At 42.3% G+C, this 27,871-nt stretch overlaps 1 protein-coding gene across 1 annotated transcript; it reads left to right on the top strand.

Annotated features, from left to right (window-relative positions):
* Positions 1-147: 147 nt before the first annotated feature.
* On the top strand, positions 148-26,224 carry NLRP9 (NLR family pyrin domain containing 9). Its single transcript, XM_059999095.1, has 9 exons — positions 148-427; positions 2,994-4,557; positions 7,645-7,806; positions 17,283-17,450; positions 19,391-19,561; positions 22,127-22,297; positions 24,147-24,317; positions 24,725-24,895; positions 25,994-26,224. The coding sequence occupies exons 1-9, from the start codon at positions 148-150 to the stop codon at positions 26,124-26,126; spliced, it is 2,991 nt and encodes a 996-aa protein (XP_059855078.1). The 3' UTR covers positions 26,127-26,224.
* The last annotated feature ends 1,647 nt before the right edge of the window (positions 26,225-27,871 follow it).

The following is a 27,871-nucleotide window of genomic DNA, read 5'->3' as shown; positions in this document are numbered from 1 at the left end:
CCATCATTTTAAGCCCCTTTACACTGCTGAGATTTAACTCCATAACGACATCATTCTTCCCCAGGTATCACTTAGTCCTTGTTTTTGAGGATCCTCCCCCCACCGCACCCCACTGGAGAAGTCCAAGCTCCACAATCCTGTGACGAGATGGCTGAATCTTTTTTTTCTGACTTTGGTTTGCTGTGGTACCTGGAGGAGCTCAAAAAGGAAGAGTTCTGGAAATTTAAGGAGCTGCTCAAGCAAGAATCTCTGAAATTCAAACTCAAGCCAATCCCGTGGACCGAGCTAAAGAAGGCTTCACGAGAAAATCTGTCACAGCTGTTGAGCAAGCATTACCCAGGAAAACTGGCATGGGATGTGACCCTGAGTCTCTTTCTACTGATCAACCGGGGAGATCTCTGGACGAAGGCTCGGGACGAGATCAGACGTAAGTGTCATGAAAGGGATGCAGCGCAGGGACCCTTGGGGGAAGGTTGGTTTACTGGGAGCTCCTAATAATGAAGGTCACATTGTTAGTGTGTTAGTGGCCATGCCTCCATCAGTTGAGAATGTGTCTAGGTCAGTAGGACGCTTGGAAATAGTAGAAGAATTGCAAGCCAACTCTGGTCATTCATGGGCCAGTGATGGACTGTGGATGAGTAGTGGCCTGAGACCAATCGTTCCTCTAAGTGTCTGCTCCCCATTTTTCTGTTCCAAGGTGAGTCAATGCTATTCCAGGAGATGACCTGGGACTTAGTGTCTGCACAACCAGGACTGCTGAGATGGAATTCCATGATGGTTATTGTCCATCCTTTTTTTAAAAAATTTATGCAAACATTTTTTTATTGGAGTATAGTTGATTTACAATGTTGTGTTAGTTTCTCCTGTACAGCAAAGTGAATCAGTGATATATACACATATCCCCTCTTTTTTAGGTTGCTTCCCCATGTAGGTCACATCCTTTTGACCAGACCTGCACAAGAGACTGGGCAGAGTCCTAAGATGAGGAAATCATTATAGAGAACATATGCCCCTGGTGCTATAGGAAGAACTTTTTATGCATAATGTCTTTTCATTCTTACCACGGCTCTGAGGTTTACAAGTGAAAAAGATGCAGGTCAAACGGTGTCTCCTCATGTTAGATGACTTTTCCAAAAGGGACAGAGCTGACCCAAACCAGTTATTTTTGGCTCACTGATGGCTTGGTATCCTCCTCTGGGTGGATACACTGTTTTGTCTCCCCTCAGAAAATAAGATGAGTTGAGTTGTAAATACTGGCAAATAAAAGTGACAAAATAGGAGACAAATCACCCATTAAAGTTTTTTTCTCTTTAAATATGTTCTTAGTTATTTTTAGTGTTTCACCTCAAACTGGAGTTCATGACCATAGAAGCTCTCCTGGCATTTCTCTATATTTTATATTTCTGCTCTCCAGATTCTCTCTCTCATGTGTTTTCATGGCTTTATTATGATTTTTTAAAATTGAAGTATAGTTGATTTATAATGTTGTGTTAGTTTCAGGTGTACAGCAAAGTGATTCAGTCATTCATATATATATATATATATATATATATATATACGTACATACACATATATATATTCTTTTTCGTATTCTTTTCTCTTATAGGTTATTACAAAATATTGAGTATAGTTTCCAGTACTATACAGTAGGTCCTTGCTGGGTATTTATTTTATACATAGCAGTGTGTATATGTTAACCCCAAACTCCTAATTTATCCCTCCCCCTCCCTGAAATCACCCATTTTTATAAACAAATCTTCCTCTGTCCCAGAGAGAGAAAGGCTCCCTAATTTCCAAGACTCTTTTCCTAGTCACACATACTTAAACAAAACTAGCAATGCCCTTTGCTCAGAAGACATGCAGAAAGGCCTCACCTACCGTAGTTCATATTTCTTCAATGCAGGGTATGGTCCTTGTCTATGTTTGTAATTTGTTTATCTCCCCTAGTGCGTAGCCTTGAACATGGAAGGTACATGATAAGGGCAGGTTGAAAGAATGACGGTTCAAGGGTGCATTTCTGAAATTAAATTGCAATCAGCATGGTCTTAACAGAAATAGTCTAGACTTTATGATTTCAAGTCAGACAACTGAGACAAACACCTGACCCAAATATCTGTTCATTAACCAAATTAGCCAAGTAACATAAACCCTCAACACTTTTCTGTAAAGTAGGCATAGAATGAATCTTAATGGGTTGTTGAAGAGATGGAAGATGAAGTACCAGTGACAACTTTCTCAGCCCCGATTCCTGGGTGGCCCTCAGTAAATAAATAGTAGTGCTTATGAATTCTTGACTGGGGGGGCTAACACCCCTCTTCTAGTTTGAAACATAATCCCCAAGTATTCACACTTTCTGTAGCCTGTAGCTCTGAGATGGGCTTCCAATCTTGATCAGGTGTTTCCACGGACATGAATTCAGATAGATTTTGGTCTTAACAAAACTGAGTTCAGGAGCCTGGTCCCATGTGGGCATATACATCAGTCTTTGCATGTGTGTCTGAGTAAATCTGCAGAGGTCAATCTGAGTCCCAAGGATGGAGTGTATTTTTTTTTTAATAAGGGCTTTGAGTTACTGTTTATTTTCATGGCCAAGCATGTGCATACATGCATATGTTTATTTTATTTTATTTTTTAAATTTATTTAAATGTATTTAATTTTTGGCTGCGTTGGGTCTTCGTTGCTGCGTGCGGGCTTTTCTCTAGTCGCGGCGAGCGAGGGCTACTCTTCATCGCGGTGCGCGGGCTTCTCATTGCGGTGGCTTCTCTTGTTGTGGAGCACGGGTTCTAGGCACGTGGGCTTCAGTAGTTGTGGCACGTGGGCTCAGTAGTTGTGGCGCATGGGCTTAGTTGCTGTGTGGCATGTGGGATCTTCCCGGACCAGGGATTGAACCCATGTCCCCTGCAATGGCAGGTGGATTCTTAACCACTGTGCCACCAGGGAAGCCCTGGAGTGCATTTTTTAATTGTCTTCTATTCTGTCCCCGTTAACTCAGATAAGCTAAACCCATATAGAAACCACATGAAGAAAAAATTCCGAGACATATGGGAAAAGGAGACCTGCCTTGAAGTTCCTGAGGATTTCTACAAAGAAACCACAAAGGATGAATATGAACAACTGAATGCTGTCTACCTTACTGCAGACAAGCCTGGAAATCCCTCACCCACTGTGATCTTGCAAGGTCCTGAAGGAGTTGGAAAAACAACGCTTTTGAGAAAAGTGATGCTGGAATGGGCGGAGGGAAACCTGTGGAGGGACAGGTTCTCATTTGTCTTCTTCCTCAAAGGCAGTGAAATGAACAGTATTACAGACACGAGCTTAGCGGAGCTCATCTCCAGGGACTGGCCTGAGTCTTCAGAGCCCATCGAAGACATTTTTTCCCAGCCAGAGAGAATCCTGTTCATCCTGGATGGCTTGGAGGAACTGAAATTTGACCTGACGCTTGACGCTGACCTGTGCGGCGACTGGGAGAAGCAACGGCCAACGCAGATTGTCCTGAGCAGTTTGCTGCACAAACAGATGCTCCCAGAATCCTCTCTGCTTATCGCCCTAGGAAAGATGGGTATGAAAAAAAATTATTTCTTGTTGTGTCAGACAAAATGCATATGTCTCCCAGGATTCTCTGAACGCCAAAGGAAGCTGTATTTCTCCCATTACTTCCGTGAGAAGAATAAATCCTCCAGAGCCTTCAGTTTTGTGAGAGAGAAGAGACCGCTGTTTGTCTTGTGCAAAAGCCCGTTTGTTTGCTGGTTGGTTTGCACTTGCTTGAAGTGGCAGCTGGAGAAAGGCGAAGACCTGGAGATTGCCTCTGAAAGCATCACTTGTTTGTATGTGTCCTTCTTGACAAATGTATTCAAAGCAGCAAGTGGGAACTGTCCACCTAAGCAGAACAGAACCCGACTACAAAGCCTGTGTACCTTGGCTGCAGAGGGAATGTGGACTCGCACGTTTCTGTTTTGCCCCGGGGATCTCAGGAGGAATGGGGTGTCTGAATCCGACACCTCGATGTGGGTGGACGTGAGACTTCTTCAGAGGAGCGGCAACTGCTTGACCTTCATCCACACGTGTGTCCAAGAATTTTGTGCCGCCCTGTTCTATCTGTTCAAACGACCCAAGGACCGGCCTCACCCAGTCATTGGAAAGGTGACCCAGTTTGTCACAGCAGCCATGAGCGAAGCCTGCTCCCATTTGTCCTGGATGGGGCTGTTCCTGTTTGCATTTTCAACTGAAAAAATAACAAACATGCTGGAGACATCTTTTGGTTTTCCACTGTCCACAGACATAAAGCAGGAAGTAACTCAAAGCCTTGAAACTTTAAGTCAGTGTGACCCCGGTAAGATGGTGGTGAGTTTCCAGGAATTGTTCAATTGTTTGTTTGAGACCCAGGACCAAGAATTTGTAATCCAAGTGATGAATTTCTTCAAAGAAATTGACATTTATATTGGTACCATTGAAGAACTGACAGTATCTGCGTTCTGTCTGAAACATTGCCAGAGTTTGCAGAAATTTCACCTGTGTATAGAAAACGTCTTTTCAGATGAATCTGGATCCATCTCCAAGTGAGTCCCTCTATTAATTCTCTCCCTCTAACCTACACACACACCATATTTATATGTAGCTTGCTCCAACCCCCAAGGGGTATTTCATAAATCACTGTATTTTTGTACTTAAAAACATGGCTTTTGTAGTCAGAAAGACGTTGATTTGAGCTCTCGTACTGCCGTTTGCTAGCCGTGTGGCCATGAACTGTGTTTCTTAAGTATCTCTGTCTGTATCATCAGGGGTAAATGTCTTCATAGGGCCAATGTCAAGTTGAAAGGTAAGCAGTTTTTATTGTTGCCAGGACTATGCTGCTTTTTTCCCCTTCCCGTAGCATTTTAGCATATCCTGGTGAATCCACTGGGAAGGGACGCTCGGAAGCTTATGCCTAGTTTCCTCTGGATTTTGCCCATGTGTCTTTTCTCTTTGCTGATTTTAGCTTGTATTCTTTCATCAGGCTCAGGCTACCAGCTCACACTTCAGCTCTCAAATACATACCCCCTTTCATGGTCTTTTTTTTTTTTAATTAAAGTATAATTCCCTGGCGGTCCAGTGGTTAAGACTCCGCGCTTCCACTGCAGGGGCATGGGTTTGATCCCTGGTTGGCGAACTAAGATCTCACATGCTGCATGTCCTGGCCAAAGAGACAAAAAGTATAATTAATATACAACATTATTAGTTTCAGGTGTACTACATAATTTTCAATATTTGTATATACTGTGGAATGATCACCATAGTAAGTCTAGTTAACATCTGTCACCATACATAGTTACAGAATTTTTTTTCCAGTGATGAAGACTTTTATATACACCCCAATGTTCCTAGCAGCCTTGTTTATAATAGCCAAGTTATGGAAGGAACCTAAGTGTCCATCAGCAGATGAATGGATAACAAGATGTGATATTTATAGATATTGTCAGATATATGGAATATTACTCAGCCATAAAAAAGAATGAAATCTTGTCATTTGTGACAACATGGATGGATCTGGAGGGTATTAAGCTTAGTGAAATAAGTCAGAGAGAGAAAGACAAACGCTGTACCTTTTCACTTACATGTGGAATCGATTCAAGACAAAACAAATGAGCAAACATAAGAAAACAAGCAGTATAGATACAGAGAACAAACAGTTCCCACAGGGGAGAGGAGGATGGAGAGGGGGAGGGACAAAATAGGTAAAAGGGACAAAGAGGTATGAATTAGCCATTATGAAATAAAGAAGTCACACGGATGTAATCTACAATGCAGGGAAGAAGTCAGTATTTCATCCTAACATAGTATAGTGTGTAACCTATAAAAATATCAAAGCACTGTGTTGTACACCTGACGTCCATATCATATTATAAATCGATTGTTGTTCAACAAACTGAAAAAAAGTCATGCAGAACAGCAAGACTCTCAGATCTACTCTCTCAGAAGCTTTCAAATATGCAATTTGGTATTATTAACTGTGGTCTTTACATCCCTGCGACTTATTTTACATCTACCTGTACAGTCATGTTTTTGGACACAGTTCCTCGTTTGCTGATGGGTCACCAAATATCAACCTTTGTCCACATAACAGTTGAGTGTTGTCACCCCAAAGAGGAGGAAACAGAGGCAGAATAATGTTGAATGCTTGCCCAGTGTCACATAACCCACAAGTGTTTCAGATGGGGCTTGATCCTGGTCGCCCTGGCCTCACGGCTCACTTCTTTGACCGCCATGCACGTTGACTCAGTGCATCTGACTGCTTCTCTCCCTGTTCAGGTTTGACTGTGACTGTCAGCTTTGAGGGCCTCTGGGAATGGTGTTCTCCTGTGTTGAAACTGTCTTTTTTTTGGTTTTTAACCTGCATTCTTTTTAAAATTTATTTTATTTTATTTTTTTGCGGTACGCGGGCCTCCCACTGCTGTGGCCTCTCCCGTTGTGGACCACAGGCTCCGGACGCGCAGGCTCAGCGGCCATGGCTCATGGGCCCAGCCGCTCTGCGGCATGTGGGATCTTCCCGGACTGGGGCACGAACCCGCGTCCCCTGCGGACTCTCAACCACTGCGCCACCAGGGAAGCCCTGCATTCTTTTTTTTTTTTTTAATTTATTTTGTATTGTATAGTTGATTAACAATGGTGTGTTAGTTTCAGGTGTACAGCAAAGTGATTCAATTATACATATACATGTATCTATTCTTTTTCAAATTCTTTTCCCATTTAGGGTATTACAGAATATTGAGCAGAATTCCCTGTGCTATGCAGTAGGTTCTTATTTGTTATCTATTTTATATATAGTAGTGTGTATATGTTAGTCCCAAACTCCTACTTTATCCCCTCCCCACCTTTCCCCTTTGGTGACCATAAGTTTGTTTTATAAGCGTGTTGAGTCTGTTTCTGTTTGTTTGTTTTTCTGTTTCTGTTTTGTAATAAGTTCATATGTATCATTTTTTAAAGATTCTGCATATAGATGATATCATATGATATTTGTCTTTCTTTGACTTACTTCACTTAGCATGATTATCTCTAGGTCCGTCCACGTGGCTGCAAATGGTATTATTTCATTCTTTTTTATGGCTGAGTAATATTCCATTGTATATATGGACCATATCTTTTTTTTTTTAATATGAACAGCTTTTTTAAAAAATATTTATTTAGGCTGTGCCAGGTCTTAGCTGTGGCACGTGGGATCTTCATTGTGGCATGTTTAGTTGTGGCATGCAGGATCTTTAGTTGCGGCCTGTGGGCTTCTTAGTTGCAGCATGTGGGGTCTTAGTTGCAGCATCAAACTCTTAGTTGTGGCATGCATGTGGGATCTAGTTCCTCGACCAGGGATCGAACCTGAGCGCCCTGCATTGGAGGTGCAGATTCTTAGCCACTGGGCCACCAGGGAAGTCCCTGGACCACATCTTCTTTATCCGTTCATCTGTCAATGGACATCTAGGTTGCTTCCACATCCTGGCTATTGTAAACATTGCTGCAATGAACACTGGGGTGCCTGTGTCCTTTTGAACCATGGTTTTCTCCAGATACATGCCCAGCAGTGGGATTGCTGGATCCCATGCTAGCTCTGTTCTTAGTCTTTTAAGGAACTAGTTGAATTGAGCCACTGGAGAATCACGGTGTTTGTCTTCCTGTAGTACCATCGAGAAGCTCTCCCTCTGGCGGGATCTCTGCTCCGCATTTACTGCCAGCGAGAACTTCCAGATGTTAGATTTGGACAACTGTCAGTTCGACGAGGCCTCCCTGGCGATTCTCTGCAGGACGCTGGCTCAGCCTGTCTGTAAACTCCAGAAGTTCGTGTAAGTCGGATCTTCACCTATTCTTTAAGTCAATAGCAGGGCGTCATTCTTTCTACTCTGTCTTCTTTTGAAAACCCAAGCTACAATCCAGTGTTTCAAAAGAAAATGCTGAGTGCTTTCCTTGATTCAAATGTTTTACTCAGTGAGACACAAACTGTGGACAAACAGGGAGACTTTAAAACTGAATGTGGTCAAGAAGCTCAGTTCCCAGTAGCTACAGCTCAGGTTACAAAGCCTGGATGAGAAAGGACATTTTTTTTTTCTGCTGTGAGTGGTCCCTAGAACTATACCTTCCTTCCCATGGCATCAGCTCACTTGTGCACAGCCAGTTAGCTGGGGAGTTGCAAGTTCATGCCGACTTGGAGAAATCTTAAGTTTGTTTAAGAAGCAGAATCGGCATTTTGAGGAAATCGGTTTTACCATTGTGTTACAAGACTGCGTGTGTTTTGGTGTAGGGATGTGTTTGAACTGTGGCCCCTGTTTCCATTTCTCTGTAACAGATGTTTTAACTATAGTGACGTGTACAATAAAACTTGCTTGGGGAACCTAAGAGGGAACAGTCCTGGTGGTTGTTGGTGATGTTTGCTGGGATGATGATGGACTCAGAATAGATGTTTCCCGGGTAACGCAGGAGGAGGGTGCTGAGGACAGGTGGGAAAAGAGCCTGAAGTTCATAAAAGAGAAAAATAAGAAGAAGAGCACAGAGAATAGGTAACACGTATAGAACACTTCTTTGGCACAGAGATGGTTGCTTAATATTAATTTTCTCCTCTGTCTTTTAACCCTCATAACAATCTTGTCATCACCCTTTTACAAAACATGCACCAGAAGCACAGAGAAGCTCACAGTCCTTCTCTGATGTCCTGGTTCAAAGCGGGTTGGAAAAGAATGTCCAGACACAAGGCAGAATGTAAAGAAGACAGAATTTATTAGAGGGAAGTGTCACTACCAGAACAGCGGGCGGACTTCCCAGTAGTCTGGGAGAGTCGGGCCCGTACATGTGCTATTGATCAGTTTTTATAGCCAGAAAACAAAGGAATGGTCCGAGGTGAAAATTTCGTGTACTGACTGGTCGAGTCACATATAGCTTCCTTCTATAGGGTGGGAGTGGGGCAGGCCAGATGCCTTTCCTTATTTGGGACAGGTCCTGTTGCCCAGGTGGGCGTCACCCAGGTGGGCTCAGGAATTTCAAAACCATCGCAACAGGGTGGGGAGGGCGATTAAGAGTCCAGAAGGGGGTGTAACGCTGAAACTTTTTCAGACAGCGTCATGCTTTGTCCTTGAAGCACCATTGTCCTTGGAGCACATCTGATACTTTTTTGTTTTTTTAGGGTAAAAAGAATGCTTTTTATTAAAGGTAAGGAGGTGTTTCTCTAGTGGAGAGACTGCATTTATGTACAGAAATACTTTTTTTTCTATGTAAATTTTTTTAATTTAATTTTTATTTTATATTTGAGTATAGTTGATTCACAATGTTTTGTTAGTTTCAGGTGTACAGCAAAGCCATTCAGTTATACATACAGTCATTCTTTTTCAGATTCTTTTCCCACATAGATTATTACAGAATACTGAGTAGATTTCCCTGTGCTATACAGTAGGTCCTTGTTGGTTATCTATTTTATATATAGTAGTGTGTATATGTTAATCCCAAACTCCTAATTTATCCCTTCCTCCACCCCCTTTCCCCTTCGGTAGTAACCATACGTTTGTTTTCGAAATCTGTGGGTCTGTTTCTGTTTTGTAAATAAGTTCATTTCATTTGTATCATTTTTTAAAGATTGCACATATATTTGTCTTTCTCTGACTTACTTCACTCAGTATGACTATCTCTAGGTCCATCCATGTTGCTGCAAAAGGCATTATTTTGTTTGTTTTTATTGCTGAGTAATATTCCATTGTATATATGTAACACATCTTCTTCATCCATTCCTCTTTCAATTGACATTTTGGTTGCTTCCATGACCTGGCTATTGTAAATAGTGCTGCAATGAACACTGGGGTGCATGTATCTTTTTGAATTATGGTTTTCTCTGGGTATATGCCCAGTAGTGGGATTGCTGGGTCATATGGTAGTTCTATTTTTAGTTTTTTAAGGAACCTCCATACTGTTCTCCATAGTGGCTGCACCAATTTACATTCCCACCAACAGTGCAGGAGGGTTCCTTTTTCTCCACACCCTCTCCAGCACTTATTGTTTGTAGATTTTTTGATGATGGCCATTCTGACTGGTGTAAGGTGATACCTCATTGTAGTTTTTTTTTTTTATAAATTTATTTATTTATGTATTTACCTTTGGCTGTGTTGGGTCTTTGTTTCCGTGTGTGGGCCCGCCCCAGCTGTGGCGAGCGGGGGCCACTCTTCATTGCGGTGCGCTGGCCTCTCACCATCGCGGCCTCTCTTGTTGTGGAGCACAGGCTCCAGACGCGCAGGCTCAGCAGTTGTGGCTCACAGGCCCAGTTGCTCCACGGCATGCAGGATCCTCCCAGACAAGGGCTTGAACCCGCATCCCCTGCACCGGCAGGCAGACTCTCAAACCACTGCTCCACCAGGGAAGCCTCCTCATTGTAGTTTTGATTTGCATTTCTCTAATAATTAGTGATGTTGAGCATCTTTTCATGTGTTTCTTGCCCATCTGTATGCCTTCTTTGGAGAAATGTCTATTTAGGTCTTCCGCCCATTTTTTGGTTGGGTGGTTTGTTTTTTTGATATTGAGCTGTACAGCTATTTGTATATTTTGCAGATTAATCCTTTGTTGGTTGCTTCGTTTACAAATATTTTCTCCCATTCTGAGGGTTGTCTTTTTGTTTATGGTTTCCTTTTCTGGGCAAAAGCTTTCAAGTTTAATTAGATCCCATTTGTTTATTTTTGTTTTCATTACTCTAGGAGGTAGAGAGATTTTTTTAAAATAATAAATTATGCCTTGAAGTCTTTTTCATGATTTCCCATCATCAGGAAAATATTCAGAATCTGAGCTTTTCCCTTCCTTCTCTCTGGTTTATCCTTCACCTGCTTCCCCATCGTATGCTGTGGCCCACGGAACTTAACTTTCTTTCAAACCCCTGACCGAGCTCATTCCTGACTCAGAATGTTTGTTCCAGCTGCTCTCCTTTCCGGTCAGTCTTTCCCTAGACTTTCACCAGGCAAGCTCTTCCAAATGCCTTCTCTGACCACCCTTCCCCCCAGTTAAGCAGCCCGGACCCCCAGCCCAGCCACTCTAGAACCTCATCCTATGTTTGATTTCAGTATCAGTTATGAAATTGCCACTCTTCTGTTGTAATTGCCTCCAAGCAGAAGGTAAGCTCTGGGTTCTGGGTCCTGGACTGTCATATTCGTATCTATATACACCCAGCACCCTGGCATCTAGTTGGAACTTAAGTATTTGTCCAGTGAAGAGAATGAACAGGTAGTTTGGCGTGATTGCAGAGATTAAGGATTGCTCTTTGAAGTGAGAAGATCTTGAGTTTGTAAGTAGCTCTTTGACCTGGAGCACCCTTGAAATGCCTTGCCTTTCTTTTGCTACCTACTTCCCACCTTGTACCATCTATCTCCCGTGTAGATACCATGTGGTATCAGGTTGTTACTGACAAGTGTGTGCCTCTTTCAGACACATTTGCCAATTTCTTAGCTTATTCTTGCTTCTGTGACTCATTGTTTCCAGCTGAATTCATTGTTCATCCTATGTCACTATACCAAGAGCTTTTCCAAGAGTCTCTACCGGGAGCAAATTTGAGTCAAAAGTTTGAGTAAACTTGAGGCTAAAACCATCTCCCTTGCAACTGTATCCTTTAATGATGAGAATACATGTTGAATATTAAACCTTTTTTCCCTTGTTTCTTTGAATTCTATTGATTTTTTCTTAAATTCAGCCTTTTTTTGAACATCTTTATTGGAGTATAATTGCTTTACAGTGTTGTGTTAGTTTCTGCTCTATAACAAAGTGCATCAGCTATATGTATACATATATCCCCATATCGCTCCCTCTTGCATCTCCCTCCCACCCTCTCTATCCTACCCCTCTAGGTGGTCACAAAGCACCAAGCTGATCTCCCCGTGCAATGCAGCTGCTTCCTACTATCAGCTCTTTTTTAAAAACATTTTTTTTAGGGGTGGGGGCACACCATGTGGCTTGTGGGATTTTAGTTCCCCAACCAGGGATAGAACCCAGGCCCTCGTCAGTGAAAGCACAGAGTCCTAACCACTGGACCGCCAGGGAATATCCTTAAATTCAGCTTTGCAGATGTAGATTTTTTCCCAGTTTTTATCAAGGTGTAATTGACATAGAATATTGTATTCATTTTAGGGGTAATTAACATAGAATTGTATTCATTTTAGGTGTAATTGACATAGAACATTGTATTCATATTAGGTGTAATTGACATAGAACATTGTATTCATATTAGGTGTAATTGACATAGAACATTGTATTCATTTTAGGTGTAATTGACATAGAACATGGTGTACATTTTAGGGGTAATTGACATAGAACATTGTATTCATTTTAGGGGTAATGGACATAGAATGTTGTATTCATTTTAGGGGTACAATGTGATTTGATACATGTATATATTGCAGTGATCACCACAAGAAGTTTATTTAGTTAACATGTATTGCCCTACATGTGTAGTTACAATTTTTTTTTTCTTGGGATGAGAACTTTTAAGATCTACTCTCTTAGGAACTTTCAAATATATAATACAGTGTTGTTAACAATAGTCACCATTAGACCCCCAGGACTTATTTATCTTATAACTGGAAGTTTATAACTTTTGACCACTTTCTACCATTTCATCCTGGCAACCCACAATCTCTGGCAACCACCCAATATTTGTGTTTAGTGTTTTTCTAAGACCCCATATAGAAGTGAGATCATATAGTGTCTTTCTCTGAATTATTTCACTCGCAGATGTAGAGATTGATCATTTCCATTTTCCAGTTATAGATCATCTTCTAAAAAAAATCCTCGGTTTTGGTAGTGCTTAGGTTTCTTGTTGATCCCTAATAGTCTCCAAATTTCAATATTATGGATCCCTGTGGGAATTTTGTTTAACCTAATTTCTGGCTCTCACTGGGGCCCTTTCAATGTTAGAACTGACAAATGATTAATAAAGAAAATAATTTGGGGGAGGGCTTGTGCTTAAGTTTAGGAAAACGATCAGGATTGCTCATCTCTGCTACAGTAGGGAGGTAAAACTTGAAACCATCCCTTTTAACATCAACAAGATAAACTTCAGATTTTTATAGAGTTAGGACACAAAATGTGAAGAAAAGATTAGCAAGCTTATAAAATATTTTTATATCAATGATTATTCATTGTGTCAGGTTTTTACACTAACCATTGTTTGATTCACTTACTTCATCAAGATAAGAGCTCTTTAAATCTCAGGCAAAGAGATTAAATGTCCACTTAGCTCTCACTATAGCACTCAGCATGTCCGGCAACTATTACAGGTATTTCACAGGATTAGCTCATTATATGCCTTTAATTACTTAATGAGGTGGTCAGTCTCAGTACCTCCTGGTACACACTAGAAAACCACAACCTGGGAGGATTCAGAAACATGCCCAAGGTCACACAGATGGCAAGAGGTGGAGCCAGGAGTTGAACCCATCAGCCTGGCTCCAAGGTTGCATGGTTCTTAGTTCACCAACATTATAAGTTGCTGATGGTTGAGATTCTGCTCTTCTTGCTTTTTTTTTTTAATTTTTATTGGCATATAGTTGATTTACAGTGTTGTATTAGTTTCAGGTGTACAGCAAAGTTAATCAGTTATATATATACATATATCCACTTTTTTTTTTAGATTATTTTCCCATATAGGCCATTGCAGAGCATTGAGTAGAGTTCCCTGTGCCAGACAGTAGGTCCTTATTAGTTATCTGTTTTATATACAGTAGTGTGTGTGTGTCAGTCCCAATCTTCCCATTTATCCCTCCCCTTCTTACACCCCTTTTTGCTCTGTTAACTTTTTCCTTAACTCTAAGGAAAGCAAAAAAACCCCAACAAACTGCGTTACTGTCAACACTTCCATTTTAGTCTGTCTCCTTTCCAAGAGGTTGCTGATCTGCACTGATGATGTAGATGGTGACAGTTACTGATTAGATGTTCACCCTTGTGATTGTTTTCCCACCGTTTGTCTGCTGACTCAACGCTTACTGCCGGCCTGGTGTCGGAGTCCACTGCAGCTGCCCGGCCTGTGAATCACGGTGTGTTCAGTGGCAAGGTGGCTCAGAGGACCTGCTGACGCCCCCATTTCTCACAGGTGTCACCGGCACATCAAGGGCCTTCCCTGTCTTTCCATGGTAGCACTTCTCCTTGTTCACTGGGCCAGCCTGTCTTATCCTGACAGTACTAACCCCCTCCCTCAAATCCCCACGAGTCCCACCCTGCTGTCCTGGGCTGCATCCATCTCGGGGCAGGAAGTGCCTTGGGTATTGTTCATACGTTTAGGGCATCACTCTGCCAGGAATTCCCTCAAGTCTTCCAGGCTGTTGTGTCCCTCACACCTGTCTTTTATTTCTGGCCAATGCATAATTCACATTTTAGTGCTTGAACATGGCAGAATATTTACTTTGTTATTTCTCAAAGTCGATTAGGAGGGGAGAAGTCAGGGTACAGTTAAGTGATGACACCGAGAGCCATGCTGTGTGGTATGTATTTATAAGTCATATATAAATTTTTAAAAAGTATATATATATTATACATTTAATATATGTTATTAAAAAATCAAAACCTAGGACTTCCCTGGCAGTCCAGGGGTTAAGACTTCTTCCAGTGCAGGGGGTGCGGGTGCAGGTTCCATCCCTGGTCAGGGAGCTAAGATCCCACATGCCTCATGGCCAAAAAAACAAAACATACAAAAGAAGGAATACTGTAACAAATGTGGGATAGGGAGGGTGGGAGGGAGGGAGACGCAAGAGGGAAGAGATATGGGAACATATGTTTATATATAACTGATTCACTTTGTTATAAAGCAGAAACTAACACACAATTGTAAAGCAATTATACTTCAATAAAGATGTTAAAATAATAATAATAAACAACCTACTAAACAAATGGGTGAAAAAATATATAAGTAAATCAATAAAGTAAGTGCAAATAAAAGATAATGAAAGGGGCTTCCCTGGTGGCGCAGTGGTTGAGAGCCCGCCTGCCGATGCAGGGGACACGGGTTTGTGCCCCGCTCTGGGAAGATCCCACATGCCGAGCAGCGGCTGGGCCCGTGAGCCATGGCCGCTGAGGCTGCGCGTCCGGAGCCTGTGCTCCACAACGGGAGAGGCCACAGCAGTGAGAGGCCCGCGTACCGCAAAAAAAAAACAAAAACAAAAAGAAAAAAAAAAAAAAAAAAAGATAATGAAAAAAAAATGATCCACATCCAAAAAAAATCTTAAAAACAAAACCTAAAAAATCAAAGCCTGGTCATGTTCCAGGAACTATAATAAATCATGATTTCTTAACCATCATGACCCTCTCTACTTGTTTCATGAAGAATCTCCACCATTAAGTTAATTTGCCCAACCTTGCAAAATATCCAGGGGAAAAGCAAATATTCTAATGTGGTTTTCTCTATCTCAGGAGCCTGAGTCTTGAACCATGACCTATTGGGTTGGTTACAAATTTCGTTTGGGTGTTCCCGTAACATCTTACAGAAAACCTGAACGAACTTTTTGGCTGACCCAATATATTGTCTCCTTTGTATTTATTTTATTTTTTATTTTAACTTTTAAAAATTGTCTCCTTTAAAAAGAAATCTGTTTTTTTTAAACTCAGAAATTTTATTTCAGTACGAATTTCAATAGTAGATCATATGTTCAATATAAATTCAACCCAAGTTGTTACTTTCTATTTTTAGCTACTAGTAGTTCTATTTATTTATTTTTTAAAATTTGTATTGGAGTATAGTTGCTTTACAATGTTGTGTTAGTTTGTACCACACAGTAAAGTGAATCAGCTATATGTATACATACATCCCCTCTTTTTTGGATTTCCTTCCCATTTAGATCACCACAGAGCACTGGGTAGAGTTCCCTGTGCTATACAGCAGGTTTTTATTAGTTATCTATTTTATACATATTAGTGTATATAGGTCAATCCCAATCTCCCAGTTCATCCCACCCCCACTTCCCCCCTTGGTAACCATGTTTGTTCTCTACATATCTGTCTCTATTTCTGCTTTGCAAATAGGTTAATCTGTACCATTTTTCTAGATTCCACATATAAGCGATATTATACAATATTTGTTTTTCTCTCTCTGACTGACTTCACTCTGTATGACAGTCTCTAGGTCTGTCCACATCTCTGCAACTGGCACTATTTTGTTCTTTTTCTTTTAAAAAATTATTTATTTATTTATGGCTGCGTTGGGTCTTCGTTGTTGCGCATGGGCTGTCTCTAGTTGTGGCGAGCGGGGGCTACTCTTCTTTGCGGTGCGTGGGCTTCTCATTGTGGTGGCTTCTCTTGTTGTGGAGCACAGGTTCTAGGCAAGTGGGCTTCAGTAGTTGTGGCGCACAGGCTCAGTAGTTGTGTTGCCCTGGCTTAGTTGCTCCGCGGCATGTGGGATCTTCCCGGACCAGGGCTCGAACTCGTGTCTCCTGCATTGGCAGGTGGATTCTTAACCACTGCGCCACCAGGGAAGTCCCCTATTTTGTTCCTTTTTCTTTTTTTTTTTTTTTTTTGCGGTACGTGGGCCTCTCACTGCTGTGGCCTCTCCCATTGCGGAGCACAGGCTCCGGACGCGCAGGCTCAGCGGCCATGGCTCACGGGCCCAGCCGCTCCGCGGCATGTGGGACCTTCCCGGACCGGGGCACGAACCCGTGTCCCCTGCATCGGCAGGCGGGCTCTCAACCACTGCGCCACCAGGGAAGCCCTTTTGTTCCTTTTTATGGCTGAGGAATATCCCATTGTATATATGTACCACATCTTCTTTATCCATTCCTCTGTTGATGGACATCTTATAGAAAACCCAAGCAAACTTTGTGGCCGACCCAATATATTGCCTCCTTTTTATTTATTTTATTTTTATTTTAGCTTTTAAAAATTGTCTCCTTTTAAAAACAACCTCAGTTTTTAAACAGGAGTGGAGCCTTTCCTTGGGGAAGAGTCTGGCTTGGCACGCAGTAATTTGAATACGTGTGTCTCTGTTGGATGGGAAGCACCGAGCCAGGCCTGGGATGCAAGGAGGTCCACACATGGTATTTCTCCCCTCATGGTGCTTAGAGGTTAATATGGGGTAAGTTTGATTCTCTTCCCTTATAGCATCTGTGGTAGTATTCAGAAGTGGAAGGACTTCGCAGAAACAGGCACCATCTCATCTGGCGTCTGAAGATCCCGGAGAGAATTTATAGGCAGCAGTAACCAGATATCCAAAAAAAAATTTTGGGAGCCTAAGCATGGAAAGTAGGAAGAACTGTGCAACAGGTGTTTTGCTCTGTGCTTGGACTTCATTGCATGACTTACCGTATTTCCTCATCTTTTGCAGGTATAACTTTGCTTCGAACCTTGCAAATAGCCTATACTTCTTTAAGGCCATTCTTCATAACCCTCATTTGAAATACCTGAACCTCTATGGCACTGGCCTCTCCTCTATGGATGTCAGGCAGCTGTGTGAGACGCTGAAACACCCAGTGTGTAACATAGAAGCACTGCTGTAAGTCTCGGGGTTGTCCACGATATATTTTTTTTCCAGTGTGAACTTTGCAGTTCGAATATGCCCATTTTCTTTCATGTCTTTGTCTCTTACTTATTTCACCACTTCCATCTCAATATCGGTAGACCTCCTAGTAAGATGAGGATGGATGGATTCTAAAGGACAAGTCTTCCTCTCAGGTCTGTCCCATCTTTCCTTTCTCTGGTACTCACTTGAATTACTTCTCCTGGACACCTTATCTGATTCTCCTTGGCTCTGCTCTCAACCGACCATACCAAAACCGTAACTCCAATTTCTTTTTCCTGAAGATAGTCAGAGAAACTTAAAATGAGAAAGTTTACGGATGATCACAAGTGTGATCTTGTAACTGCCAGATGACAACGTTGAGGCTGGAGGGAAAGTGATTTGCCCAAAGTCATTTCTTCATCTTGAAAATGATCTGGGATGCCCTTAGCATCACTGGGTGATTTCTTAAACAGGCTTAATCCGTTTTTCAGCAGGAAGAACAAAAGGGAGTAATAGAAGTAGCAATAAACAAAAACAAGTCATTAAACCGACCAAGAGAATACACTGTTCTCTCCACCAGTGATATGATAATCACATACACTTGGTTAATTTCACCTGTCAAGATTCATCAGGAGAGACAGGGTCCGTGAATAAGAGTTGTTTGAACATACAGGCTTGCTATTGACCCTATCTAGCATTCTAGCTGTTTCCGTATCATAACAATTCTTTTCTTTTACACTACCTCTCTCTACTCAGGGGGCGCTTACAAAATTCCTTAGTATTGGCCCTGTTTCACATTATGCCATTGGCATAGAGTGTTTCATTTTACATGGTTAGCATTGGGTAACAGATCTAGGAAACCAGGAGTCAGTTGTACACAGCTTATAGGTAGAATCTTTGGTTCTTTGGGGCAGACCAACTGTGCTCTTGCCTTTTGGGAGTGGGAAGTCCTCAAAATCAGGTTCTCTCCAGCCCAATAATTCTCAACAGAGGATAGTTTCATCCTCTGTTAGGAGGTGTCCATATCTAGAGACTTTTTTTTTTTCATAGCAAGGAAGATTTCATTTAAGATGATCGCGGGACTTCCCTGGCGGTCCAGCGGTTGAGACTTCACCTTCCAGTGCGGGGGGTGTGGGTTCGATCCCTAGTCGGGGAACTAAGATCCCACATGCCTTGCTCCGAAAAGCCAAAACACATAAAAAATAGGAGCAATATTGTAACAGAGTCAATAAAGACTTTAAAGATGGTCCACATCAAAAAAAATCTTTTTAATTAAAAAAAAGATTTTGCAGTAGGAAGGAGTTAAGACTATTGCAATAGGGAAGAAAGTTGAACTCACTCTGCTCAAACAGAAGAGGGGTGAGCTAATGGAAAAAGCACTTTAGGGAGGAGCTTGTTCTAAATGATTAGGTCACTAGTGTTTGTTAATTGTGGAGACAGTTTTGATGGTCATGATTACATGGGAAGGATGCTCTAGACATCTGGTGGGTAGAGCTCAGGGATGCTGTTCAATATCCTACAACACACAGGAAGCCCCCACAGTAAGGAATGATCTAGCCCACAGTGTCAACAGTGCTGAGGTTGAGAAACCTGCTCTAGCCCATGAGATGTTCTTTTAAGCTGCATTAAGGCTCAGACCAGGGTTTCTCAACCTTATCACTACTGATGATAAATAATCAGGTAATCAGACTCATTGAGGTCCAGATCATTCCTTGCTGTGGACGGCTGTCCACAACATTGTTGAGAAGCACGGGCTCAGGCGTTTTCCTAACTTGCTGCTTTCCTAAAGCAATAAGGGATTCGTGAGGAGAGTCGTATAATTACATCCGTGCCTTTACAAAGTCTGGAGCTGGCGGGTGCGGGATCAGGAGCCAGGATGTGGTCCAGGGTCGGTTGTGCATACGCCTATTCCACCACATGTGTCTCTCGTGTAGGTTGGGAAAATGTGACATCACGGACGAAGCCTGCGAAGACATCGCCTCTGTTCTCGTCCATAACAAGAAGCTGAAGCTTCTCTCCTTGGTAGACAATCCCCTGAAGGACGAAGGAGTGAGGGTGTTGTGTGACGCCCTGAAGGATCCAGCCTGTGCCCTGGAGGCACTGCTGTGAGTCAGCGTGGGGGAGGGGAGGCCTGGGGGAGGGGCCAGACGGCAGAGCATGCCCATGGACCCTGAACGGTCCAGCAGAATGGAGCAGATGCAAATATTTGCCCCCCAGAGGAGCCACGAGGTTGAATTCAAGAGATGTAAGACTAGCCCTTAGACGCCTGGCATCTAATTTGGAGCCCCATAAATCTTGGTGATCATGAAGAAGGATGATGTCTCTGTAGGTGTACTGGGGGCTGGGGAGAGGGACAGTATAAATACTGAAGAAAAAGGAATTCATTTGATTACTTGCCGGTGTGGGGTTGCATAGGTTCTAGGTTATCGCTGGGAACAATGTCTCCACTTCTTTCTTGTTGCTAAGATATAAAACAAACTGCTTCCTTGTTAGGGGCAAGAGAAAGGGTTTTCTATTTACCCAGTGAGGCCACAGGAGAAACTCAGTGCTAAATAAAAAAATGCCTTAGGGGGCTTCCCTGGTGGCGCGGTGGTTGAGAGTCCGCCTGCCGATGCAGGGGACGCGGGTTCGTGCCCCGGTCTGGGAGGATCCCACGTGCCGCGGAGCGGCTGCGCCCGTGAGCCATGGCTGCTGAGCCTGCGCGTCCGGAGCCTGTGCTCCGCGGCGGGAGAGGCCACAGCAGTGAGGGGCCCGCATACCGCAAAAAAAAAAAAGAAAAAAAAAATGCCTTAAAGTAGGGTACAGGTGCAAGAACACCCAAGTCTATGGAAGCGAATAAGTCGTCTAGAAACAAACTTTTCTTTGTGTGTATGTGCGTGCACAGGTGTGCATGTGTATATAGACCTGTGTATTACATAGCCACCCAAAGTGGTATTTACCGTAGAAGGTGAGAATATTATTACTCAGATGACTCTTTAGACTGTAAGGGAAAATCCAAACTAAAATAAGGTCCAGGAACATTAACCATTAAAACCAAACTAGTAAAAAAATAAGGAACAAACTCTGCACTATAAAGATTAGACCAAAAAATCTTTAGCGGTACAAAAGAAATGACATATTGGAAGATGAAAGGATTTGGCTATTAAATCCTGTGTGATATTATACAATAAGTAGAATTAAAGTGTATTCAACAACTGGTCACTTAACCGGGCTGTGTTTATCTAAGAGTTCTTCAAAATACATCATTTAAATTTTTTGTTGTCTTTAAACTTGAATCTTTATTCCTTAAAAATGAAAGACTACTAAAGATGCAAGAAAGTCACTAGTAATTTTAAAAGGAAAACATGTTCAACCCATTTTTTTAAACTTTATTTTGAACTAGTTTCAAAATAAAAACTAGACTTGCAGAAAAGTTGGAAAAATAGCACAAAAATTGTCTTATAGCCCTTACCCCAATCCACTAATGTTCAACCTATTTTTAGTAGTTAATATTTTTAATATTTAAATGTTTAATACCCTTTTAAACAAAAGCACAAATTTAAAAAATATATTCCACTTGGCCAGAATTCTGCAAAATGGGCAAATTTATAGTATGATCGAAAGCACTAAGTTTTTTTTGCAAAGTAGGTTGGCTAATAAATCAAGAAACAAATGAAAAGTCTATTTCATAATAAACCTCAGAACTTCCAAAAATTTTTGATGCAAGGTGTTAATTCCGTATAACTTAAAATGGCAGAAAGTATAAAAATACAAATGCAGAGGTTCAGGAAATGTATAATTGTAGGGTCATGGAACCATCAGAGATTATATTATGTAACCATTAAAGTCTTACTTTTTTTAAATATTAGAGAAAGCATATTTCATCAAAAAAAGTAGGAATCAGTTGCTTATTGTCTGATTTCAAAAATTCAAAAACTGAAACGGAAAACCCACCATGAGTGAGTAGTGTTTGCTAATCAAAGAATTGAGTATACTTCCTGCCAAAGGTGACATTCTGAGATGCCCCTGAAGGGGCCAGGGAGGTAACGGGAGTCGGTGGGTGGATGGGGGAGCTGGTGGAGTGAGGTGAACTGGACCGTGCCTGCCCCACCCAAGGTGGGTTCCTGATCCTTTCCACCTGTTATTTGCCACGTAACCATCTGCTGTGGAGTCCCAGGTATCTGGCTTGTGTGTGATAGTTAGAAGTGTAGAATTCCGCATGAAATGTCAGCTAAACCAACTATATTCAGAGGTCATATTCAGTCTTGATCTGCCCGGTTGCAACTTGTATCATATGCCTCCCTCTATTTTCTAAATTCCCAATAGTGAGTAGACAAGAACTCACAACCACAAATTTTTTTAAATAACATTTTAAAAGAAGAATGTGAAATAGGATGTTGTCCAGCTATTATAAATAATAAGCACACAGTGTCACAGAGAAGGGATGATTTTGTCCAAGTTCATCCAGCCGGTGGTGATCTGACTTGGAACTGGGATCCGAGATTCCGTTCCCCAGTTTGGGACCCTGTAGTCCACATCCTTCTGTATTTCCACACCTGCTGCACATTTTAATCCTCCTGTTTTTTCTAAGTGACCACGAAGTACAAGGAAGTTTTTACATGGAGTTTCATGAAAATATGACCCTATAGAGCTTAAGTAGGTTGACGGATGAAGTATGTGTGTCTTTGCAGATTGACGTACTGTTGCCTCACCTCTGTAGCCTGCGACTACATCTCCCAGGTCCTTCTGTGCAACAAATCCCTGTCTTTTCTCGATCTGGGGTTGAATTTCCTGGAAGATGATGGAGTGATAACGCTATGTGAATCACTGAAGCACCCGAACTGCAACCTAGAGGAGTTGTGGTAGGTCTGGCTGTGATTTGCTTGAATGTCAGCGTTTCCTTTTCGGCTGTTGGCATCCTGGGAAGGAAACAGGAAGGGGGGAAAAGCATGGAGTCTGCTGAAGGAAAAAAAAAACAACTAGGCTACATGTTTACCCCACGTGATAGTTCTGGGGCTCGCTGATGGGTGTGTGTCTTGACTCTAGGGCTTGTCAGGACTCGGTAGGGTCTGCTCCTCTGGAGTTGGGTCTCTGTCCTTGGAAGGACCGGAAATGGAGTCCCAAGTGCCCTAAACTAGCTGTGTGAACTTGTGAGGGTTCCTCACCTCTCCCCAAGTGTAACATGAGGATAATTATATTTCCCACCTCAAAAGATGGAGGTGAGGTTGTGGGATGAACTGGGAGATCGGCATTGACGTATATACACTCCTATGTAGAAAATAGATAACTGACGAGAACCTGCTGTATAGCACAGGGAACTCCACTTCTCTGTACAGTAAAAACTAACACTGTAAAACAACTATACCTCAATTAAAAACAAAGATGGAGGCGACCACTGGGAATAATGCACATAAAGTACTATCATCGCTGGCTGGCCCATCGAAGCACACAGTGAACGGCACAGCCTGAGGATCAGTCGTTCCTTTTACCGGGCAGATGAGGTAAATCGGTAAACGAAACCCTTTGTCGTCCCTGTTTCCACGGAGTGGCGTGCACACACATAGATACACATACACCCACGTGCAGGCACACACCTGTGAGTGTGAAGTGGCCAGTATGTGTGCATATCTGCATCTATCGTGGTTTCTCAATCAGCACTATTGACTATTTTAAATTAATTTTTACTGGAGGAGAGTTGATTTACAATGTGGTGCTGGTTTCTGCTGTGCAGCAAAGTGGATCAGTGACACATATATCCGCTCTTTCTTATATTCTGTTCCCACAGAGGTCATTACAGAGTATTGAGTAGAGGTGCTGTGCTAGGCAGTATATCCTTATTAGTTGTCTATTTTATATATAGTAGAGTGTACAGGTCAATCCCAATCTCCCAATTTATCCCTCACCCCTCTTTTCCCCCGGTAACCATAAATTTGTTTTCTACAACTGTAACCCTATTTCTGTTTTGTAGATAAGTTCATTTATACCCTTTTTTTAGATTCCGCATATAAACGATATCATATGCTATTTGTCTTTCTCTGTCTGACTTACTTCACTCAGTAGGACAATCTCTAGGTCCATCCGTGTTGCTGCAATGAACATAGGGTTGCACGCATCTTTTTGAGCTGTGGTTTTCGCCAGATATAAGCCCAGGAGTGAGATTGCTGGGTCATATGGAAGTTCTGCGTCATGAGCTTGGGGGCAGGAGATACATAGGAGATATAATATGAAATAGTGAGTCCTCAGCGTGGTGACATTTGTACAGAGACTTGGAGGGAGTAAGGGGGCAGCCCCGCTGGTATTTGGACCAAGAGTATGACAGGCAGCAAGAGCAGAGGCCCCAGGGGGAGAGACCAGGCAGCACAGGAGAGACAGGAGAACTGCAGGGAGCCTGGGCAGAGTGAAGAAAGTGGAGAAGTGGAGACGTTGTTTCATCTCTACCATCATCATCATCTTAGGAGTACATGAGTATTTCTACCTTTACAGGAATAAGTGAACATAAGTGAAGCCATTCCAGATTGGACCTCATGATCGTATATATTTGTGTGTATATGGACCTCATGGTCGTATATATTTGTGTGTATATGGACCTCATGATCGTATATATTTGTGTGTATATGGACCTCATGATCGTATATATCTGTGTGTATATGGACCTCATGATCGTATATATTTGTGTGTATAGGAGAATTTTGTGTATTTTTTTTTCTCCAGGTTGGTGGGCTGTTGCTTCACTTCTGTTTGCTGTGTGGACCTCGCTGCTGTTCTTATTCACAGTGAGAAACTAAAAACCCTGAAACTAGGGAACAATAAGATATATGATGCTGGTGTCAAACAGTTATGTGAAGCTTTGAAGCATCCTAAGTGTAAATTAGAGACTCTTGGGTGAGTGTCCAGTGATGTTGGGAAAGCTTACCTACTTCAAGAAGAGGAAAAGCTAGAGGATTAAAGGGATGAAGGGGAAGCATGTTTGAAAACAAGTGTGTCTGGAACAATCTGATAAGTAAAATGCCAGCCGTGAAACCAGGGTTTGCTCACGCCTGGCACGGCTGATATCTGGGGCTGGGTGGTTCTTTGCTGTGTGGGGAAGCGGGCTATTCTGTGCATTGTGGGATGTTTAGCTGCATCTCTGGCCTCTCTCCACCCATGAGATGCTAGTAGCACTCCTCGTGTGTGTCAGATGTCTCCAGACACTGCCACATGTGCCCCCGTGGAGGAGGACGTGTCTAGATGGCAAAGTCTCCTCTCAGAGGCGTGGAATCCGCATTTCGAGGTGGTGTTTCCCCGTGCAGGTTGGAGATGTGTGAACTCACCTCTGCCTGTTGTGAGGACCTGGCCTTGGCTTTCACTCTCTGCAAATCACTGAGGTGCATGAACTTGGAATGGCTTAGCATGGACCGTGATGGGGCGGTGGTGCTGTGTGAAGCCTTGATCAGGCTGGAATGTGGCCTGCAGACGCTTGGGTGAGTGGACACTGTTTCCCCCCGTGGTGAGTGACCTCAGAGGGAGGTTAGACTGCCGTGGGTTTGCCCCGCATGGGCATGGTTCACATTTGGGCTGGAGATTTCTTTGCTATGCGGAGCTGTCCTGTGCATCACAGGAGGTTGGGTAGCATCTCTGGTCGCTGCCCACACGTTCCATTCCCCGGGACACCTCCCTCCAGTCATGATGAGCAAAAATGGAAACTTCAGGGACTTCCCTGGTGGTCTAGTGGTTAGGACTCTGCATTTTCGCCGCTGTGGCCCTGCTTCAATCCCTGGTTGGGGAACCGAGATCCTGCAAGCCACGTGGCCAATAAAAACAAAACAAAACAAAACACTTCAAAATTGCGGAGAGACAAGATTTTAATTGTTCAATCAAAAGAGAGAGATTGTGCAGTATGATAGAGGTGTTAGTTAACGCTGTGGTGGTAATCATTTTGCAATAGGTAAACGTATCAAACCAATGCATTGCACACCTTAACCTAACACAATGTTGTACGTCAATTATATCTCAATGAAATTTTAATTAACTAACTTTTAAAAAGAATGCCTATCACATCTATTCCCTGAAAAATTTTTAAAGGCTCCTGGCATTGTCAAATGTCCCCCGAGAGGCAAAATCACCCCCAGGCAAGAATGATGGCTTTCCTGTAAACACCATCTCCTATTTACCTTGCCCACAAAGACGTAACCCCAGCTCAGAGCTGGAAGGGGTTCCGTAAAGGACCGAGCGGAGTCTTGACCCAGAAGTACATTTCCTCAAGAGCAGCAGTTAATATTGTTTGGAACATGATGTTTGCATTTAGAGCGTGTGTAGTTGATGTCTGTAGAATGAATATGTGAATGCCTTCCGTTTGCCCCAACCCCGATGACCTGCAGAGGATAAACAAAACGGTTCACATTCCTCTTCCTCACTTTCCTAGTCTCTAGGAAAGTCTCGTGCATTCTTTGCACAGTCAGTACAACTCTCCCAGCCGTTTCTAGGAAAGAGTGGAGAGGAAGTAGCCACTGGGGTGTAGAGAGGCCAACCATCACGGGTCAAGTCAAGAAAACTCTCTTTTTTTTTTTGTATTTTCCCAGCCTGAATAAATCTTCCTATGATGAGGAAATTCAGATGCTGCTGACAGAGGTAGAAGAGACGAACCCCCAGCTGACCATTTCACACAGTCTCTGGACTGATTACGAGCACAGGATCAGGGGTGTGATTGGCTGACAGGGAAGGTCCTGAAGTAATCTTCTCACAAAGGCTTCCCCTTGGTCGCAATGGGCGTTTCTCCTCCTGACACACCCTGTCCTGTAAATTGTTCGCCAGGGCAGTGGGGACTGTAATTTCAGAGCTCTTCCTTCACAGTATTCTAGCAATATGATTGTGGGATGTACTGTCTGTGCCTAAGTCCTCTATGCCCCATCTTGAAAGTTCCCATCCTGCCTCACAATGTTTAGAAGAACAAATACATTAAATGGGTAAACACTTGGGAAAGCATGACTTTATTTTCTTACCGGACGTCTTGGGATGTAGGAACTTGGATTTGAAGGAAGCACAATCCTCTGACACTTCTGACGTAGAACTGCTGCTAGAATGTATCTATAGATTTTAGAATTTATTCACTGCATCTAACATCCCAACAGGACCTTTCATTTTTAGTTTGTTCAAATTTACTTTTCATCGGTTTTCTGGTTTAGTAAAAAAGTATATTTCCAGATCGCTACTTATCCTTTAGCATATGCTACTCCATTTTTTTAAAAATTCGGTATTTTTCAAATGTATCTACACAGTTTAATTCAATGTTTTCTTTTTCAAATACACATTAATACCTTACTGTCATCATCAAACATTGCCTAATTCTCTATTGCCTCTACAATAAATTATTAATGCCTTACTGGCCCTATATAGAGTTTTATTTTTGTTGAGTATAATACATTTTAAAGATTTATTTTATTGAAGTGTTAGTTGATTTACAATGTTGTGTTAATTTCTGCTGTCCAGCAAAATGACTCAGTTATACATAGATATACATTCTTTTTTTTAACATCTTTATTGGAGTATAATTGCTTTATAGTGTTCTGTTAGTTTCTGCTGTATAACAAAGTAAATCAGCTATATGCATACATATATCCCCATATCCCCTCCCTCTTGCATCTCCCTCCCACCCTCCTTATCCCACCCCTCTAGGTGGTCACAAAGCACCGAGCTGATCTCCCTGTGCTATGCGGCTGCTTCTCACTAGCTATCTAGTTTACATTTGGTAGTGTATATATGTCCATGCTACTCTCTCACTTCGTCCCAGCTTACCCTTCCCTCTCCCCGTGTCCTCAAGTCCATTCTCTATTCAGTCTGCGTCTTTATTCCTGCCGCTAGGTTCTTCAGAACCATTTTTTTTTTAGACTCCATATATATGTGTTAGCATATGGTATTAATTTTTCTCTTTCTGACTTACTTCACTCTGTATGACAGACTCTAGGTCCATCCACCTCACTACAAATAGCTCAATTTCGTTTCTTTTTATGACTAAGTAATATTCCATTGTATATACGTGCCACATCTTCTTTATCCATTCATCTGTCGATAGACACTTAGGTTGTTTCCATGTCCTGGCTATTGTAAATAGAGCTGCAGTGAACATTGTGGTACATGACTCTTTCTGAATTATGGTTTCCTCAGGGTATATGCCCAGTAGTGGGATTGCTGGATCATATGGTAGTTCTATTTTTAGTTTTTTAAGGAACCTCCATACTGTTCTCCATAGAGGCTGTATCAATTTACATTCTCACTAACAGTGCAAGAGGGTTCCCTTTTCTCCACACCCTCTCCAGCATTTATTGTTTGTAGATTTTTTGATGATGGCCATTCTAACTGGTGTGAGGTGATACCTCATTGTGGTTTTGATTTGCATTTCTCTAATGATTAGTGATGTTGAGCATCCTTTCATGTGTTTGTTGGCAATCTGTATATCTTCT

The sequence above is a fragment of the Delphinus delphis genome, chromosome 20, assembly GCF_949987515.2.
Source record: "Delphinus delphis chromosome 20, mDelDel1.2, whole genome shotgun sequence".
Lineage (NCBI taxonomy): Eukaryota > Metazoa > Chordata > Mammalia > Artiodactyla > Delphinidae > Delphinus > Delphinus delphis.
The sequence above is the reverse complement of the archived record's forward strand: the minus strand, read 5'-3'. Positions and strand labels throughout refer to the sequence as shown.

Bases quoted from the DNA above. Each gene is read 5' to 3' on its own strand.
- NLRP9 (XM_059999095.1), top strand. From the start codon at position 148: ATGGCTGAATCTTTTTTTTCTGACTTTGGTTTGCTGTGGTACCTGGAG. The intron at 7,807-17,282 runs GTAAGTCGGATC...CATCTTTTGCAG, and splicing joins TGTAAACTCCAGAAGTTCGT to GTATAACTTTGCTTCGAACC. The intron at 19,562-22,126 runs GTGAGTCAGCGT...GTGTCTTTGCAG, and splicing joins TGTGCCCTGGAGGCACTGCT to ATTGACGTACTGTTGCCTCA.